Here is a 14625-nt window from a genome sequence, read left to right as displayed (position 1 = left end):
AAAGGAAAATTACCAACATGTACTCAAGAAACAGAATGCTGAACAGAGCAAGAACATATGAGGAAACAGAAATACTGTGAAAGAATTACCTTCAAGAAAAGAGTCAGGTCTATCTGGGTATAAGTAAAACAGCATCAACTTCAATAAACAATCATTCTCAAATATATAAACTATTCCAAATCAAACAAAACAGGAGATAGTTTTCGAGTTTATTCTGCACAGCTATCAAAACCTGTAAATTAAAACCAGACTTGTTTCTTATGAACAAACGTAAATACAAAATCCTAAATACAGGGTTAGTCAATAGAACACAGCAGCATTTTAAATGAGCAGCTCAAGATTGGATTCTACTAACATAGTTGGTGTCTATGATCAATAGCTCAAAGGAGAAAATCTGTATAAATATAATGGTAGACACTGAAAAGGCATTTGAAAAAAAATTTAACATCTGATCCTAATAAATGGGCTTCATGAATAATCTTGACATAATAAAGCACTGTCAGCACAGAGTCACAAACCATGAGATCATGCCCTGAGCCAAAATCAAGAGCCAGACGCTTAACCAACTGAGCCACCCAGGTGCCCCATAAAGCATTCTATTTCTACTCTATAGGTTAAAATTATACGTGGGAGTGAAATACTACAGACTTTCATAAAGTCAGAAACAAGAATGCCCATTATCATATTAAATCAAACAAAAAATTACTGGAAATAATAATAAAATGTCTTCAGTTAAAAAAAAAAAGACTGCTTTCCTATATAAGCAGTGACTAGTTTAAAATATTACAATACTATTATTTAATAATATGAAAAGGCCATTTCTAAAGGCAACAACAATATTTTTGGAAACTTTTTAAAAAATTAACAGCTACAGTAAAGAAAATTTTGGAACTTTCAATGAGGAACATGCGAAAAACCAATTCTATGTTCTCAATGGAAAGACTCCTAAGTGAATTTAAACACTTAATGTTTCCAGTTAAAATCCTAACAAGATACCTTGGGGAAAGTGAACAAAATGATTCTAAAAGTCACATGAAAAAATAAACAGGCAAAAATAGAAAACTTTGAAAAAGGGACAACTAAGCTCTGTCCTACAGCAAGTATTACTGCCTGCAGTGTGCTATACATCGTTCTAGGGATTGAAAATAGAGTGATTAAAAAAAGGACTACAAGGACCGATGCATAATTTATACAGACATAATGCAACTGTAGAACTTGTAACAGAAGAGATGAGGGTGGAACGCAACTGAAAGCCCAGAAACAGACCTGAATAAGACATAGATGGTATTTACAAACTATGACTAGGACGTACTGCTCACCAATGCTGCTTGCGTCATCAGGTTAGCCACTCCGAGAAAGCCTTAAGTCGTCGCTCACCTCACAAAACTGAATTCTAAGGTGATTTAGAATTAAGTGTAAAAGAAGCCAGAGAAGTAAAATAAAACTTATGTGAATATTAAAATAATCTTGGAGAAAGCTTTTCTAAGGAGAAACCATAGGAAAAGATGAAGAGAATTGGCTAAAAATTATAAATTAAAAATTATAAATTATATATTATAAATTAAAAATTATAAATTTTTCCTACATCAAAACACACCATACAGTGTTTTTAAAATTATACTTTACATAGGGCTATCTTCTTTATCTCTGTTGCTCTTTCAAGCAATAATTGAACATGAATAGTTAATAAAACAAAATACACCTGGCTAACATGAAATAATAATGAATTTCATTAGTAATCAAATAAATACAAATCGAAATGATTTATCACCTGTCAAAATGGCAGATTTAAAAGTTTTAAATACCCAGCATAGCTAAGTGAAAAGTAATAGGAATGAATGTAAAATTTGCAAACCCTTCCTGAGGGCAATTTGGATATAGCAGAAATTTAGAAGTATACTCCTATACACCAGCAATTCCAAGGAAATCATGCATATTTGTTTTTATGTGGATTTTCATCACGTTATTTATGACAGGAGGGTTAGAAATATTTTGTGTCCAGCAATAAGGAAATTGGAAGCTACGGTTCTTCTTTTTATAAGGGAATAACTTAACAACCATTAAAAAGAGGGTAGAATTTAATTATTCGCATAGCAGGATGTTCACAATGTATTATTAAATGAAAAAAATAAACTACAAAGTTACGGGTAACATAAACCCATTGTTTTAAGAAAAAGATTAGATATGCATTTATATACATCCATCAAAGTCTAATTATTAACGGTTATCTTTGGAGGTGTTCCTACATTTTCAAATATGTACCAGTCTAAAAAGGACAAAGTAAGTATTCCGGGTTTTACGTTTTGTCAATAAAACACGGCACAATGGATAATAAGTGGTCATCTTTTTCAGATTATTTATTAAGATTATTCCTGGAAGTCTGTACTGGATATAAGCAAGAATAAAACAAGGCTAAAAATGGCCTCGAATTCTTATGGCAGTTTATTTACAGACTATCGAATACAGCCTTTATTTATTTATTTTTAAACAAATGGCTTCTATTAAACACATTAGATTTAACAGTTACAAGACTTTACTAAAAGTTCTTGCAAAAAAGTACAACACCTTTACAACAAACTAGCTGTCAAAGAAAACCAAGGGGTGATTCACTTACAGGGCCTCATTTTGAATGCAACTACAACTAGGAATTGTTTTGACGTGATGAAGAGGGTAAGACCCACAAAATTTGTTAGTCTACACAATTTAAAGACAAAGTTCTGTTATGGTCAAAATTTTGTTTTCTCCATCTTCAAGTGGATCCCTTGATAGCTTATTAATTTAATAGCTTTTATTTTTAATTAAATTAAAAGCAGCTTGAGAAATTATCTGGAGAGGCTTTGGTAAATGACAAACCGTTGCTCCCTCATGACACCACTGGAAATTATAAACCCTTGAAAGATTTTAAAAGCAATGTTTGCAGGCCTGCTAGCATAGACTTTCCTCCTCTAAAGAGAAAACAAATGTAAATGATTCAGTTCACTACCTAATCGTTAAAAACTACTGTTGTCAAAAAGAAACAAACATGGGCGCCTGGGTGGCGCAGTCGGTTAAGCGTCCGACTTCAGCCAGGTCACGATCTCGCGGTCTGTGAGTTCGAGCCCCGCGTCAGGCTCTGGGCCGATGGCTCGGAGCCTGGAGCCTGTTTCCGATTCTGTGTCTCCGTCTCTCTCTGCCCCTCCCCCGTTCATGCTCTGTCTCTCTCTGTCCCAAAAATAAATAAAAAATGTTGAAAAAAAAAAATTAAAAAAAAAAAAAAAAAAAAAAAAAGAAACAAACAAAAAACAAACCAAAAAAAAACGAGGAGCCTCCTTTTGAAGAACTATCCATCCTGTATAGGCTTCTAATGAAGTTTTTCTAAAGTTTTGTTTTAGTCTATTTCTCTATTTTTTGAGTCGTTTTATAAGTTGACTTTTTAAAACCATTTGTGTTAAGGTAGTTGTTCAGTATTCTAAATTTAATTATTTTACTTCACTGTAACACTGGTAATTTTTTTTTTTTTTTTTTAAGTTTGAGAGAGTGAGTGTGCACATGCGTGAGCAGGGGAGGGGCAAGAGAGAATCCCAAGCAGGCTTCTGTCAGCCTGGCCCCAACATTGGTAACTATTTTAAGTCAATTTTTTAAAAAAGTTAAGTGTTTTCTGCAGAATTTAGATGAGGCTTAGAGGAACTGCCCTGGAAATCCATCTCATTTCTCTTAGGCTGTAAAAGTGAGGGGACAGACCAGATGGTTAGAATATTGGAAGGCATGTCCTGTTCAGACTTTAAAAATCTCAAAACCAGTATCCCAGAGGATCAGTAGATTTTCATTCAGAACTTGTATTTCAAGTTTATTTTAACAAAAGGTGGGGGGAGGGACTATGGTGAAAAGTTGTGTAAAATATGATTAAGCTCCTAGCAAACACGGCAAAACTTTGACTCACGAGTTCCAGTGAGAGTAGTTTGGAAGCACTTAACCCATTTACCTTCCACTTTTCTTAAGAAATCCTGATATTTCCTACAAATTGGCCTATTACAAATTGGCCAGATGCAACTTAAAATTTGTTTTCATCATAGAGTTTCCAGTTGTTCTATTTTGTTCCAGAATGTTATTTCTTTATTCAGTTTCCACTTTAAAACTGCACACTCACATGGTCACTTCTTACATTCACTTAAGAGTAATGTAGATACAGCTGAGAGTAGCAAATACTACTAGCTTCTCCAGCCCCTTTTTAAAATCTTATCAGCCCACTGGAAGTGTGACTGAATGCCCTTCACAAGTTAACTGACGTAGCCCAAGGCACTGAATATATATACTCACTGACAGAATGAAGCCCTGAATCACAGCTAAAGCATTATCTTAATTCACATTCCACAAACCATTTTCATCAATAAACCTCTTAAAACGAGTCTTAAAAATTTCATGGGTGACTACAATTCTTCCACAAAGAACAGACTGAAGACTTTTGAGTCGCATGCAGAAAAACTTGCTGCGTCAGGAAATATAAATGGGAATTTCACATGGGAGATAATAAGTTTTCTTCTTTTGGTAGGTCAGTCTTCTATTTTCATCTTCATATTTGCAATCTGACTTACCTGTTTCTTTCCCCAAAACTTAAGTTAACGTTTTATGGTCCTTAGACTTTACTCAAGAATACTCGTGATTACTGCAATTATAACCTATGTAATTAGTGATTTCCATCCCGGCTCTTTTTATTAATCCGTATTTACTGAAGTATTAAATGGTATGGAAGGATGCATTGAGATTTTTATTACCGTATTTTACCGACTGTTTCATATAATAACATCTATGAATTTGGAAGTATCTGACAATTACTGCATCTGGGCATTGTGTTGTGGTTTAACCGGCAAGATTTTTTCTAAGTGGTGCATAAGATACTGGTATATTTCACAATTAATACTGTCTAAGGGTAATATTATAAGCTGTAGTTCAAATTTCCAATTTCAAGCAACAATTTCCCTGTCCTCCCAGCCACTCTCCCAACATAAATATATAACTGAAATGTTGGAAAAACTATCCAAACACAGTTCAATTTTATATAAAATATTTAATTTTTAAAACACAGGCTATTCATGTCACATAAATATCTTCAATTTTCGGTTAGCTGCTATGGTCAGCAGAATTATCAAGTGTGACTATTAAGAATAACTTAGATACTGTCACTTATAGGAAAGTCTAAAGCGCTAAGACTCACCATATTAAAATTTGAGATAGTTGAATACTGTAGCTATTTTGCTAAATTTGAAGTATTTCTTCACCTCCTGCAACGTAGTTTTAAGTTGTTAGTACTCAAAATTCAAATAAAAGCAAAATAATTTTTCTTCCATTCATTTTTCTCCCCAATAAAAAAAAATTCCATCAAAAAAATAAAATGATCAACTGACATCAACTCATTTTATAGCAGTAAAATGGTAAAATATCCACTTTAAAATATCCTTGCTGTCACCAAACTGTAATGCTTCCCATATAGTATTTTGAAATGAAGGTTCACAAGTCAGAGGACATGGGGTTAAAAGACTGACTTTAGAACTGGAGCAAATTTCCATTCTAAAACAGTTCTTCCGATTTACAATTCCAATGAAAAAGTAAGTTACCAGGAGAAAGAACAGTTAAAACAAAATGGTTAATTGGCACAGCTCTCATTTCCAGAGTTTATTTTTCCATTCAGGGATACTGGAAACACTGGTTATTCACCTTTGGTTCCTTTTGAGAATTTATTGTAATTGTACGTGTACCTGAGCGTGCACGAGAAGTTAGTTAGACTTGACACCATTACAGCTTACATAAGGGTTAGTCCATCCTTCTTTGCTGCTTTTAATAAAAGAGAAAAATGCTAAAATGAACTAAAGTTGCTCTAAGTCTGGCAGAAGTCCTAATAAACCTCACAGAAGGTGAGAGGAAGGAAGAGAAGAGGTTTTCTCTCACTACTTTTTCTTTTTGTTTCAATAAATTCGGTGTAGGCAAAGTTTCTAGTTAACAAACTGAACGGCTTTTTCTTAAAATGGCAATTGCGTAACTTAAAATATGATGTCTGCCTCCCCTCCCCCCATGAACTTTAATAGAATCAGGCAATTCTGTTTATTAAGCCTTGCTTCTGTACTACTGCCCTCCAATTATCCATGGCAAAAGGAAAACAGGGACAATATGGCAGCCTGAAAACGGGTACTCTAAAATTCTCATTTAGCTATTACTTTCAACCACTTAACTGATGTAACTTTTTAGAACTTCTTGGAAGTAACAAGGTACTGACTGGAGTTCTAATCCCTTTCTTTGCTCTCACGCTCCTATCAAGACAAGGTGGTAGTGGAAGGTAACATAGCCCAAAGACAGGCAGGAAAGAAGAAAGTGTGACAGGCAGAGGGAATGAGTCTAGCGGGAACTGAACAGGCAGCAGTCCCTAAACACTGGAGAGCTCCCTGCCTCTTCAATACAGTATTGATTCCCTTTAGAAGACAAATGGGTGTAAAGGTTAACTGCTTTTTCAGACCTTCAGCTTACCTGTTAAGGCACTTACTTACCCTCCCCACCCCATATTTTTCATATAAAACCCACTATTTCATTTGAATGCATTTTGCTCGGCTATGATAATCTGCAAAATAAAACAAAAATAACGTTGACCATTTTTTTTTATAAAACTGTTGCATCAAGAGAAAGGTTGTGTTTTATTTTCTGAAGTGAGCACAAAGTACACCTTTCACAATAACACTGGAAGCAGGTGCAAAGACTGACAGTGACCTTTGACTAAAGGTAGCTTTGTAAAAAGAAAAATACCAAATAAATCAGTGCCCTTTCTGATTGTTGTAAAACTGGAGGGGGGGCGGGGTTGGTTGGTTGTTACATAAAAGTTGGTCCAAACTTACAAAAAAAGCACAAATGTGCATAGTTCAGAAGATCTGCAAGAGGGCCATAAAAGACTCTTATGTCCCTAAGATTAGCATCCACGTAAAACTGCAAGAATACAAAATAAAACTGTTAACTAGAATTTGTGAAGATGTACAATCAATAGATCTAGTTTTTAGAACAGCATGAATTTAAGCAAAGGTTTTTTTTTCTTTTTTTTTTAACTATTGTATGCAAGACCCTTTCCACATAAAAATAAAGCTGTTGTTGAATTAATATTATTCAAGTCTCTTGGATTGCTGCCTTAAATTGCAGCTAGAAAAGTCTTTCCAGATAAAAATGATGTGCCTGAGGAAAAACAGATACTCAGTATGGTAACCCTCTGCCTCGACCTCTGCCAGCTGATGTGCTAATGTGTCCCCTGTATCCTTGTGAATATCCAGGTCCTTGGGCAGGAGAAGTCCAGGTCTGTCCATGCATGAGGCCAGGGCCACCCGGGTTTTCCTGTAAGTTACCACCATAGTTATAGTTGTGCATCTTTGCTGGCAAAGGATGAGTACTCTCTGGCCCTGTGGGAGGGTCACTGCTGTTCGCCAGGACTGCAATGGGGCCATGGCTATATTCAAATCTATGGTCCTTGTCTCCACTGAACAACATGGGACCAGTATTGAGGTAAATGTCTCCGTATCCAGCTACTGAACTGGGAAATGACTCGGAAAAGGCAGAAGGCTGAGGTGGACCACCAGAATGAGATGAAGAAGTACTGTAGTTATCCAAAGACTGAATATCTGAGTTTCCAATGAAGCTACGTCGTTCCAATGGTGGAGGAGCAGAGCTACTTCCCAGACCATCATTGCTAACATAAGGAGCGGAAGAGAAAGAAGAGGATCCAAAATTGTCCTTGTAGTCTGATGTGGGCACATAAGTGTCTCCTGCCTGGTAATCCATACCACTTTCTCTTTTGGGATCATCCTGGGGCTGATGCTGAGCGAGCAGCTGTAACAGGGCGGCTTTCACTCCGGCATGAGGGTCAGTTAACGAAGAACTGGTGGTGGGTACGTGCTGGTTTTCTGTCCGATAATCCAGATCTTCTTCGGTGACTGGTGGTGGTTCAGGCGGTTCAGGAGGTCGCTGATCAGGAGGGAGGATACGAGGCCGGTCCGGTTCTGGGGTGAGCTCCAACATCCTCATATCTTGGTGCTGAATGAGGTCATCTTGCCCTAAGTGAAACAAAGCAAAGAGAAAAGGAAAAAAAAAGAGAGAGAGAGAGTCAAAAGTGATCATGGAAAACTACGTGTTTCAAAATAGTCAGTTTCCCACAGGTGGTCCTAAAGAACATCACAAGTTCCGGAAGTTCCATTTCCAGCAAAAAAAAAAGGAACGAAAGGAAACAGGGATATAAATACTAATATTGCCTGCTACCATTTAGGTCTGTGGTGACTGAAAAATTTAACTGCATCGGACTTTTCCAAGGTATCTCACATCTACCTATTTATTGCCTGAAGAACAAAAGCTACCGTACACACAAAGTTTCTGCCTTGCTCAATCATGTTGTTGTAGTTGGAGTAAATTATTTCTTCCATAAGAGGTTTACATGAGAAAAATCTCTGGCATTCTTAATGAGCTACAGCACACATGGGTAATTTGTCAAAGAATCTACTCCTCCTAGGAGTAAATGGACTCACGAACCAACCTATGACCAGTGACCTGGGAATTTTCAGAACATCTACTCCTAGCAATGCCACCAAATGATACACATCAGAGACCCCCCCCCCCCCCCCCCATCAAGAAAAACAGTGTGGACACTGTTAGCGGTCTGCTCTCTGCACACTCACCCGATGCCGGAGTGCTAGGTTCTGGAGGTGGCCTGAGTTGTAATGATGCTTCATGTCCCGACCCATTTTCCCTCTCTTCCAGTAGCACGTCTTTCTGCTTGGACTGCTGGGCCTTTATTAACTGAGTCAGCAGAACTGCAAACGCGCTCTGCACGGCCGCCTGGGCAGCATCAGTCTCCACTTTAGGCTGCGCGCTCTGAGAAGAAGGCTGAATTCCTCCCAATGGTTTCGAAGACTCCTGTTGTGGTGTGGATGGGTCTGTCTGTTTTTCACCTGTTGCCAAAATTCCAGCAGGAAGGTTTATTTTATTTAGCTGCTGTTGAGTCTCAGAGTTTACCTTAATGTTCAACACTTGGACAAAATCAGCCATATTAACACTTGTTTTAGACTGTAGTAGGTTTAGTAGAATTGCCAATTCACTGTGGTTTAACTGCTGTCCAGGGCCTGTTTTTACTAAAGACAAAATTTGTATTAATTAGAATTGCCATAATTCACAGCACACCCCGTCCCCCCAAAATGGCTCTATATTACCCTATTAAAATGTCCATTTGTGGGACAGTGTGTAGGGAACACTGTGAAACAGGAATCTCAGTCTGGTTCTAATTTCATGTACGTACATTTAAGATGTAACTGCACGTAAGTCAAAACAACAACAACACACTGCGGCCCGTTCTGAAGAATTCTCTTCAGGGCTCAATAGTTCAAAAGGAAAACCGAGACTACTGCTGGAGCCCCGTACGGTAGGTGTGAGTGGGAGCCGCCAGCTGTGAGCAGGGACTGGAGGCGGCGGTGCCAGGCAGCTACAGTGTCAGGCACTCTTGAAGCATTTGGGATCTTTCATTCCTCGCAACAACCTTGAAGGCACCCTCTATTATTACTCCCAGTTTGTTTGTTTTTAAACTGAAGAAGAAACTGACATCCAGGGACACTAAATAATTTGCCCAAGTTGAGATCAGAACCCAGGTATTCTGATTCCAGAGTCTGAGCTCTTAACTACTCACTAAAATCATCTCTAAAATCATGCTTATTATCTGAGGACCTAACCTGATTTTGCTGTAAATTCAAACTGAGATGTTATGGACTCCTTAATAAAATGTATTTTATTCAAATTACCTTTTTTTTAAGGTAAGTCCCTTAGGGTAAGTTAGAAACTCCTACAGAAGCATGCTTATAATGCTCCTGCAAGATGGTATTAACTCATCACCAACAAAACAGATGGCGTTGTTTTTCAATTTTCAGTTGAGGCTTGTGACGGTTTACACAGGTTCTCGTGCAAGCTTCTCTGAGCCACACATAACGAGGCTCGAATGTGTATGATACCACAGAAGTTCAGCGACACTACCCTGATAAGCAATTTCTATTATAAGAATGATGAACCAACAGAAGAGAAACTCCAAGAAAATAAAAAACTGATGAGTAATGCTCTCCTTTTATTTTCTCTCTTTATATATATTTTAAGAGACTTTTTATTACTTCTTAATGTTATTTGTAGGTTAACTCAAAACAAACTTTTGCAAGTTCTTCCTGTGACTCGCAGGCATTAAGAAACAAGGAGCCATATCTGTTTGCTGCATCCTAAGAGCCAGTTTCCCCTCATTTTCCATTTAATTTCTACATCAGCAGAGGCAGGCTCTGTGTGAGCTTGCAAGTATTCTGTAACTATGGTGTCTCCTCTAACAAAAAGGGCATTTTCTTTTAAAATAAGACAGTTGATGATGAAGAAAATGAAGCAGAGAGGATTCATTCCTATTTCACAAAACCAGGATTCTTCTTAACAGTGACAGTTTCAAAAAAAGGAAAACAAAAGATAAAATGAAACTCTGAGCAACAAATAACAATTGCTTTTGGTTTGTAAAGTAATGTACCAGTACTTTAATGCAGTCTGACCAAGGTCAAGTATAAGCTTGCATATTACATGGGAAAGCATTAATGGTAATCTTTCTCAGCTAATCTACTCTATATTTATATCCAACCACCAAAGCTCAATCTGATCAGCAGATCTGTTTTAATCAACTAACTGATCTTTAAAACTAAATGACAGAATGAGTTTAACAACATTTCTGACAACACTCAAGAGGCCGAATTCTCATGAAGAAGCTTACTCTTATGACAGACTGATCCAGAGGAAGATATTTAGTAAGTTTCCCCCAGATAGCCTTCTTTATCATACTTCAAGTCATTTCTCGAACAATATGAGATTCCAATTTTTGAGATTCTATAATATAACAGGCCATGTAGTAAGAGTGATCTGAGGACATTATAAACAGAATGAAAGAACTTCTATTATGAATTTTGGCTGTCTTCCTGTATCTTTCTCTGGATTCTTGCCCTAGGGGGAAAAAGGAAATAGAGAAATCTGACCATTCACTAATCATATGTAATTTGATGCTCTTCTGAAGTGCCTCTTACTTTAAGATTGTTTCATATTGTGATGCCAGTAGCAGTGAAATGTCTATACTGGCACAAGCAATTAACAGGGAAATGTCAAGTTTGGTGAGTAAATCTTAATGTTTTAGCCACAAATGCTTTAACACGATAGCAACATAATCACCGCTAGCCACAAAACGAGGGAAGAAAACCAACCCGGGAAGCATTACTGACCAGGTGCTACGTTCGAGTTGCCCTGAGGTTTCAGCTGTGAAGACGGCAGCACGCCCTGTGGTGTGCTGGTCCTGCTGTCATCTAAGCCAAGAGACAAGTCCTTTCTGGGGGCTTTAATTGTTGAAACATCATCAGTCATGCCCATCTGCTTCTGTCTTCTTCGCTTTTTACTCCACAGCTCATGACAATCTTGCCATAAAGGAAGACTGGAAAAAAAAAAGGTATCAAAATTGTTTGTCAGTGTTATTTCTTAATGACAACCAAAACCTGCTAATATTTCCTACACAGCACCAAAGCTGCCACCCCACACCCCTGCCAGTTGATCTTGAAGACTCCATACACATGCTGTGTGAGCCCCTCAACAAAAATCATCCTTGAGGCCCCACCTCTGTCAGGGATTCACTTTTACAAATGGACTGTTTTCCTGTGGCTTCTGAATAATTGACAAATAATCATTTATTAAAACTATGAATGAAGGGGGTGCCTGGGTGGCTCAGTCGGTTATGCATCCGACTTTGGCTCAGGTCATAATCTCGCAGTTCGTGGGTTTGAGCCCCGTGTCGGGCTCTGTGCTGACAGCTTGGAGCCTGAAGCCTGCTTCGGATTGTATGTCTCCCTCTCTATCTGCCCCTCCCCCGCTCACGCTCTGTCTCTCTCTCTCTATAAAAAATAAAACATTAAAAAATTTTTTAAAAACTATGAATGAAGAACACATGTTCATAAAACTTTGTTACTATTATCCTTGGTGCAGTCTTTTAAAGCCAGTTCTTATCACAGTACACCATACACTGAACAGGACATGGAAAAAAAGGCAAAAAATATGCCATTCGCAGGAAATGGAAACAGGATTAAAGAGTAGTAAAGGCTAGGAGATAACATTTGTGAAAGACTTTCTAGTAAAAGCTTTTTACTTTTTTAATACCCTCTTATTTACTTCCATAATCAAATGCTCTAAAATCAAACTATGCTACAGAGAAGGTTCAAAAATAGGTAGTCCAGGCTAATTACTCATCAATAAAGAGTTCTGAATGCCTAGCAGCTATCAAAATTACCCACAATTCTGAAACAGTTCTACCTTCATTAATGTAATTTCTTAAAACTGACAACACTACAGAGTAACTTTTGCCTAAAGAAAGATGTAAGTGGTTGATTTATAAATGTTTTCTTCTTATCCTAATAAAAATTCCAATGGGAAGTTACTATTATATCTATTTTAAAGATGAGAAAATTGAGGCTTGGAAAGGTTAATAAACTTGCCCAGAATATCTACAAATTCTCTTAAGCAGCCCCAACCTGGTTGATACAGCTACAAGTCTTCAACCTGGGTGTGTTCACCTCTAGGGATGCTTTTGAAGGGGATGCACCTGAAATGGTTTTAAAACAACTGACATAGCTCCGTGTCCTTTCCTACAATTGACTTTGGAGAATGGCCTGCACAGCAAGTTCTTTCACACCTCCTCTTTCACAATTACTCTCATCTCATGTTACAAAATAAAGGCATATGCAACAATATGGTCGAATCTTAGCAATATAATATCAAGTAAAAAAAAGTCATTCCCAAAAGATTACAAACAGCATGACACCCTTTTATAAAATTAAAAACAACTAAAAATTTTAAAATATAACTTTTTATGAGTACATATAGATGGCAACAAAAGTATATACAAAAGAAAACAGGGATGATGGTTACCTCAGGTGGAGGAAGGCAAGGGGATAGGTCGTGGGGCAGGGGGTGGGGAGAGGGTATGATATGACTAACGTAGGTTATTTCCAAGGTTCTAGCTTTTATTTGGTAGGTTCATGGCTGCTTATTAACATCATTTAAAATAACTAATTAAGTAACTAAAAGAAAAAAAAGAGAGCCATGCATGGACCAATGATGAGTGACACAAGGATTATGATTAAACCAAGTCTATGCACCTGAGGTCCAAAAACAAAACAAAGGCATACCTCTCAGCCATCTTACTATGGTGCATTGCCTCAGCGTGTAAAAACCTCCTGGAGTAACAAACAAAGGTACAATTTGAAATATTGATATTGGGAAGCTTTAAGGCATCATAAACCCGCCAAAGACTTTCCTTTCTGTGTGTGTGTTTATGTATTTTAAGATGTGTGGCCTTAGCCCCTGCTGGGATATTCTGAATTCAGATATACTGCAGTACTCAGAGTGGGGCAACAGGAGTGACTTCACTTCTTCCACCCTGATGCTCTTGCAGGAGAGCCCCATAACGGGAAAGCAAAGAAATCCACGGGAAAGGGCTTCTGGGCTCCCTCCCACAATTTAAAGCTGAGAGATTCTTTACGGATGATCTCCACGCTCATCTCTAGGAAAGACCAACATTACCCAACCAATAGCTGTAATGTATAGGTTAGTGATGCAGACTCTGGATATACCGGCAATGTTTTCCAGGATGACCACATTTTTATGTGCTTTTTCTGAAGGTTCAAATACCGGCTCAGCCACTTACTTACTGGCTCTCATTAGGCAAGTAACTTGACCTCTGTGCCTCAGTTTCCTTATCTTTAAAAATGAGATTAACAATATAATCTACCTTATGGGGTAGAGGTAATGATATATGTTAACATATGTAAGCGATGGACAGTGCCCCTCACATAGTAGGCACTGTATTCACGCTTGATACCCATTTATCATCATTCCGTAAGATAGTTTAAAACTACTTTTATCAAATCACTCACATCATCAAATGCTTATTCCAATTACAGCTGATCATATTTTATCTTATAAATTGTTCAGTGCTTTTCACTTGCTGTTGAGAAAAAATAAAATTATAGGCTAGCTGTCACTCTTTCACTTTTTAGCAATATGTTTTTTTCTTTCCATTAAATATGCCAGTAAAGTCTCGACACCACATCTAATATAATTAATGCAGTTGTTTTGTTTTTTTGTTTTAATATCCTATTCTCATTTGATTATTCCTAAAATTAATCACAATATCATTATACTTTCAACCTGAATGCTTTAGTGATGCATCCTGTAATTTATTACTGGATTACAGCCTGTTCACCAAAATGTGTATTAATATGTTTTGTTTTTTTTTTAATATGCTTATTTTTAATGGAGAAATGCAGTCAGGTGTGTTCTGGTAAAAATTAAGTACATTTAGGTGATGTGTTTGACAATATGGACAGGTTCCAATTAGGTTATATGACAGATGTTTTCCATTAATTAAATGGGGTGTATCTACAGTTCCAAGGTTTTCACAAAACCATGCATATTTTAAAAATGTAATAAGAAAAAAGATGTAACAAAAAGATTGGCGAAGTTGTACTGATGTTACATGTTGACACCCTAAACTTTTCCAAGTATACTTACTGGATGAAATTAGTGTTA

At 37.2% G+C, this 14625-nt stretch overlaps 1 protein-coding gene across 4 annotated transcripts in view; it reads right to left on the bottom strand.

Annotated features, from left to right (window-relative positions):
• Positions 1 to 5024: 5024 nt before the first annotated feature.
• Positions 5025 to 14625, bottom strand: part of CDK13 (cyclin dependent kinase 13) — a 126573-nt gene continuing 116972 nt past the window's right edge. The window contains exons 12-15 of one of the 4 annotated variants that reach the window (XM_058725461.1): positions 13224 to 13271; positions 11274 to 11479; positions 8673 to 9125; positions 5025 to 8057 (exon numbers count right to left, since the gene is read on the bottom strand). In XM_058725461.1, coding sequence (XP_058581444.1) covers positions 7204 to 8057; positions 8673 to 9125; positions 11274 to 11479; positions 13224 to 13271 — 1561 coding nt within the window. In that variant the 3' untranslated portion in view covers positions 5025 to 7203. The remainder of the gene's footprint in view (positions 8058 to 8672; positions 9126 to 11273; positions 11480 to 13223; positions 13272 to 14625) is intronic. The other 3 variants (XM_058725463.1, XM_058725462.1, XM_058725464.1) reach the window with 3 other exon arrangements.

This window comes from Neofelis nebulosa, chromosome 4 (genome assembly GCF_028018385.1).
Source record: "Neofelis nebulosa isolate mNeoNeb1 chromosome 4, mNeoNeb1.pri, whole genome shotgun sequence".
Taxonomy (NCBI): Eukaryota; Metazoa; Chordata; class Mammalia; order Carnivora; family Felidae; genus Neofelis; species Neofelis nebulosa.
This window is presented reverse-complemented; position numbering and strand designations above follow the sequence as displayed.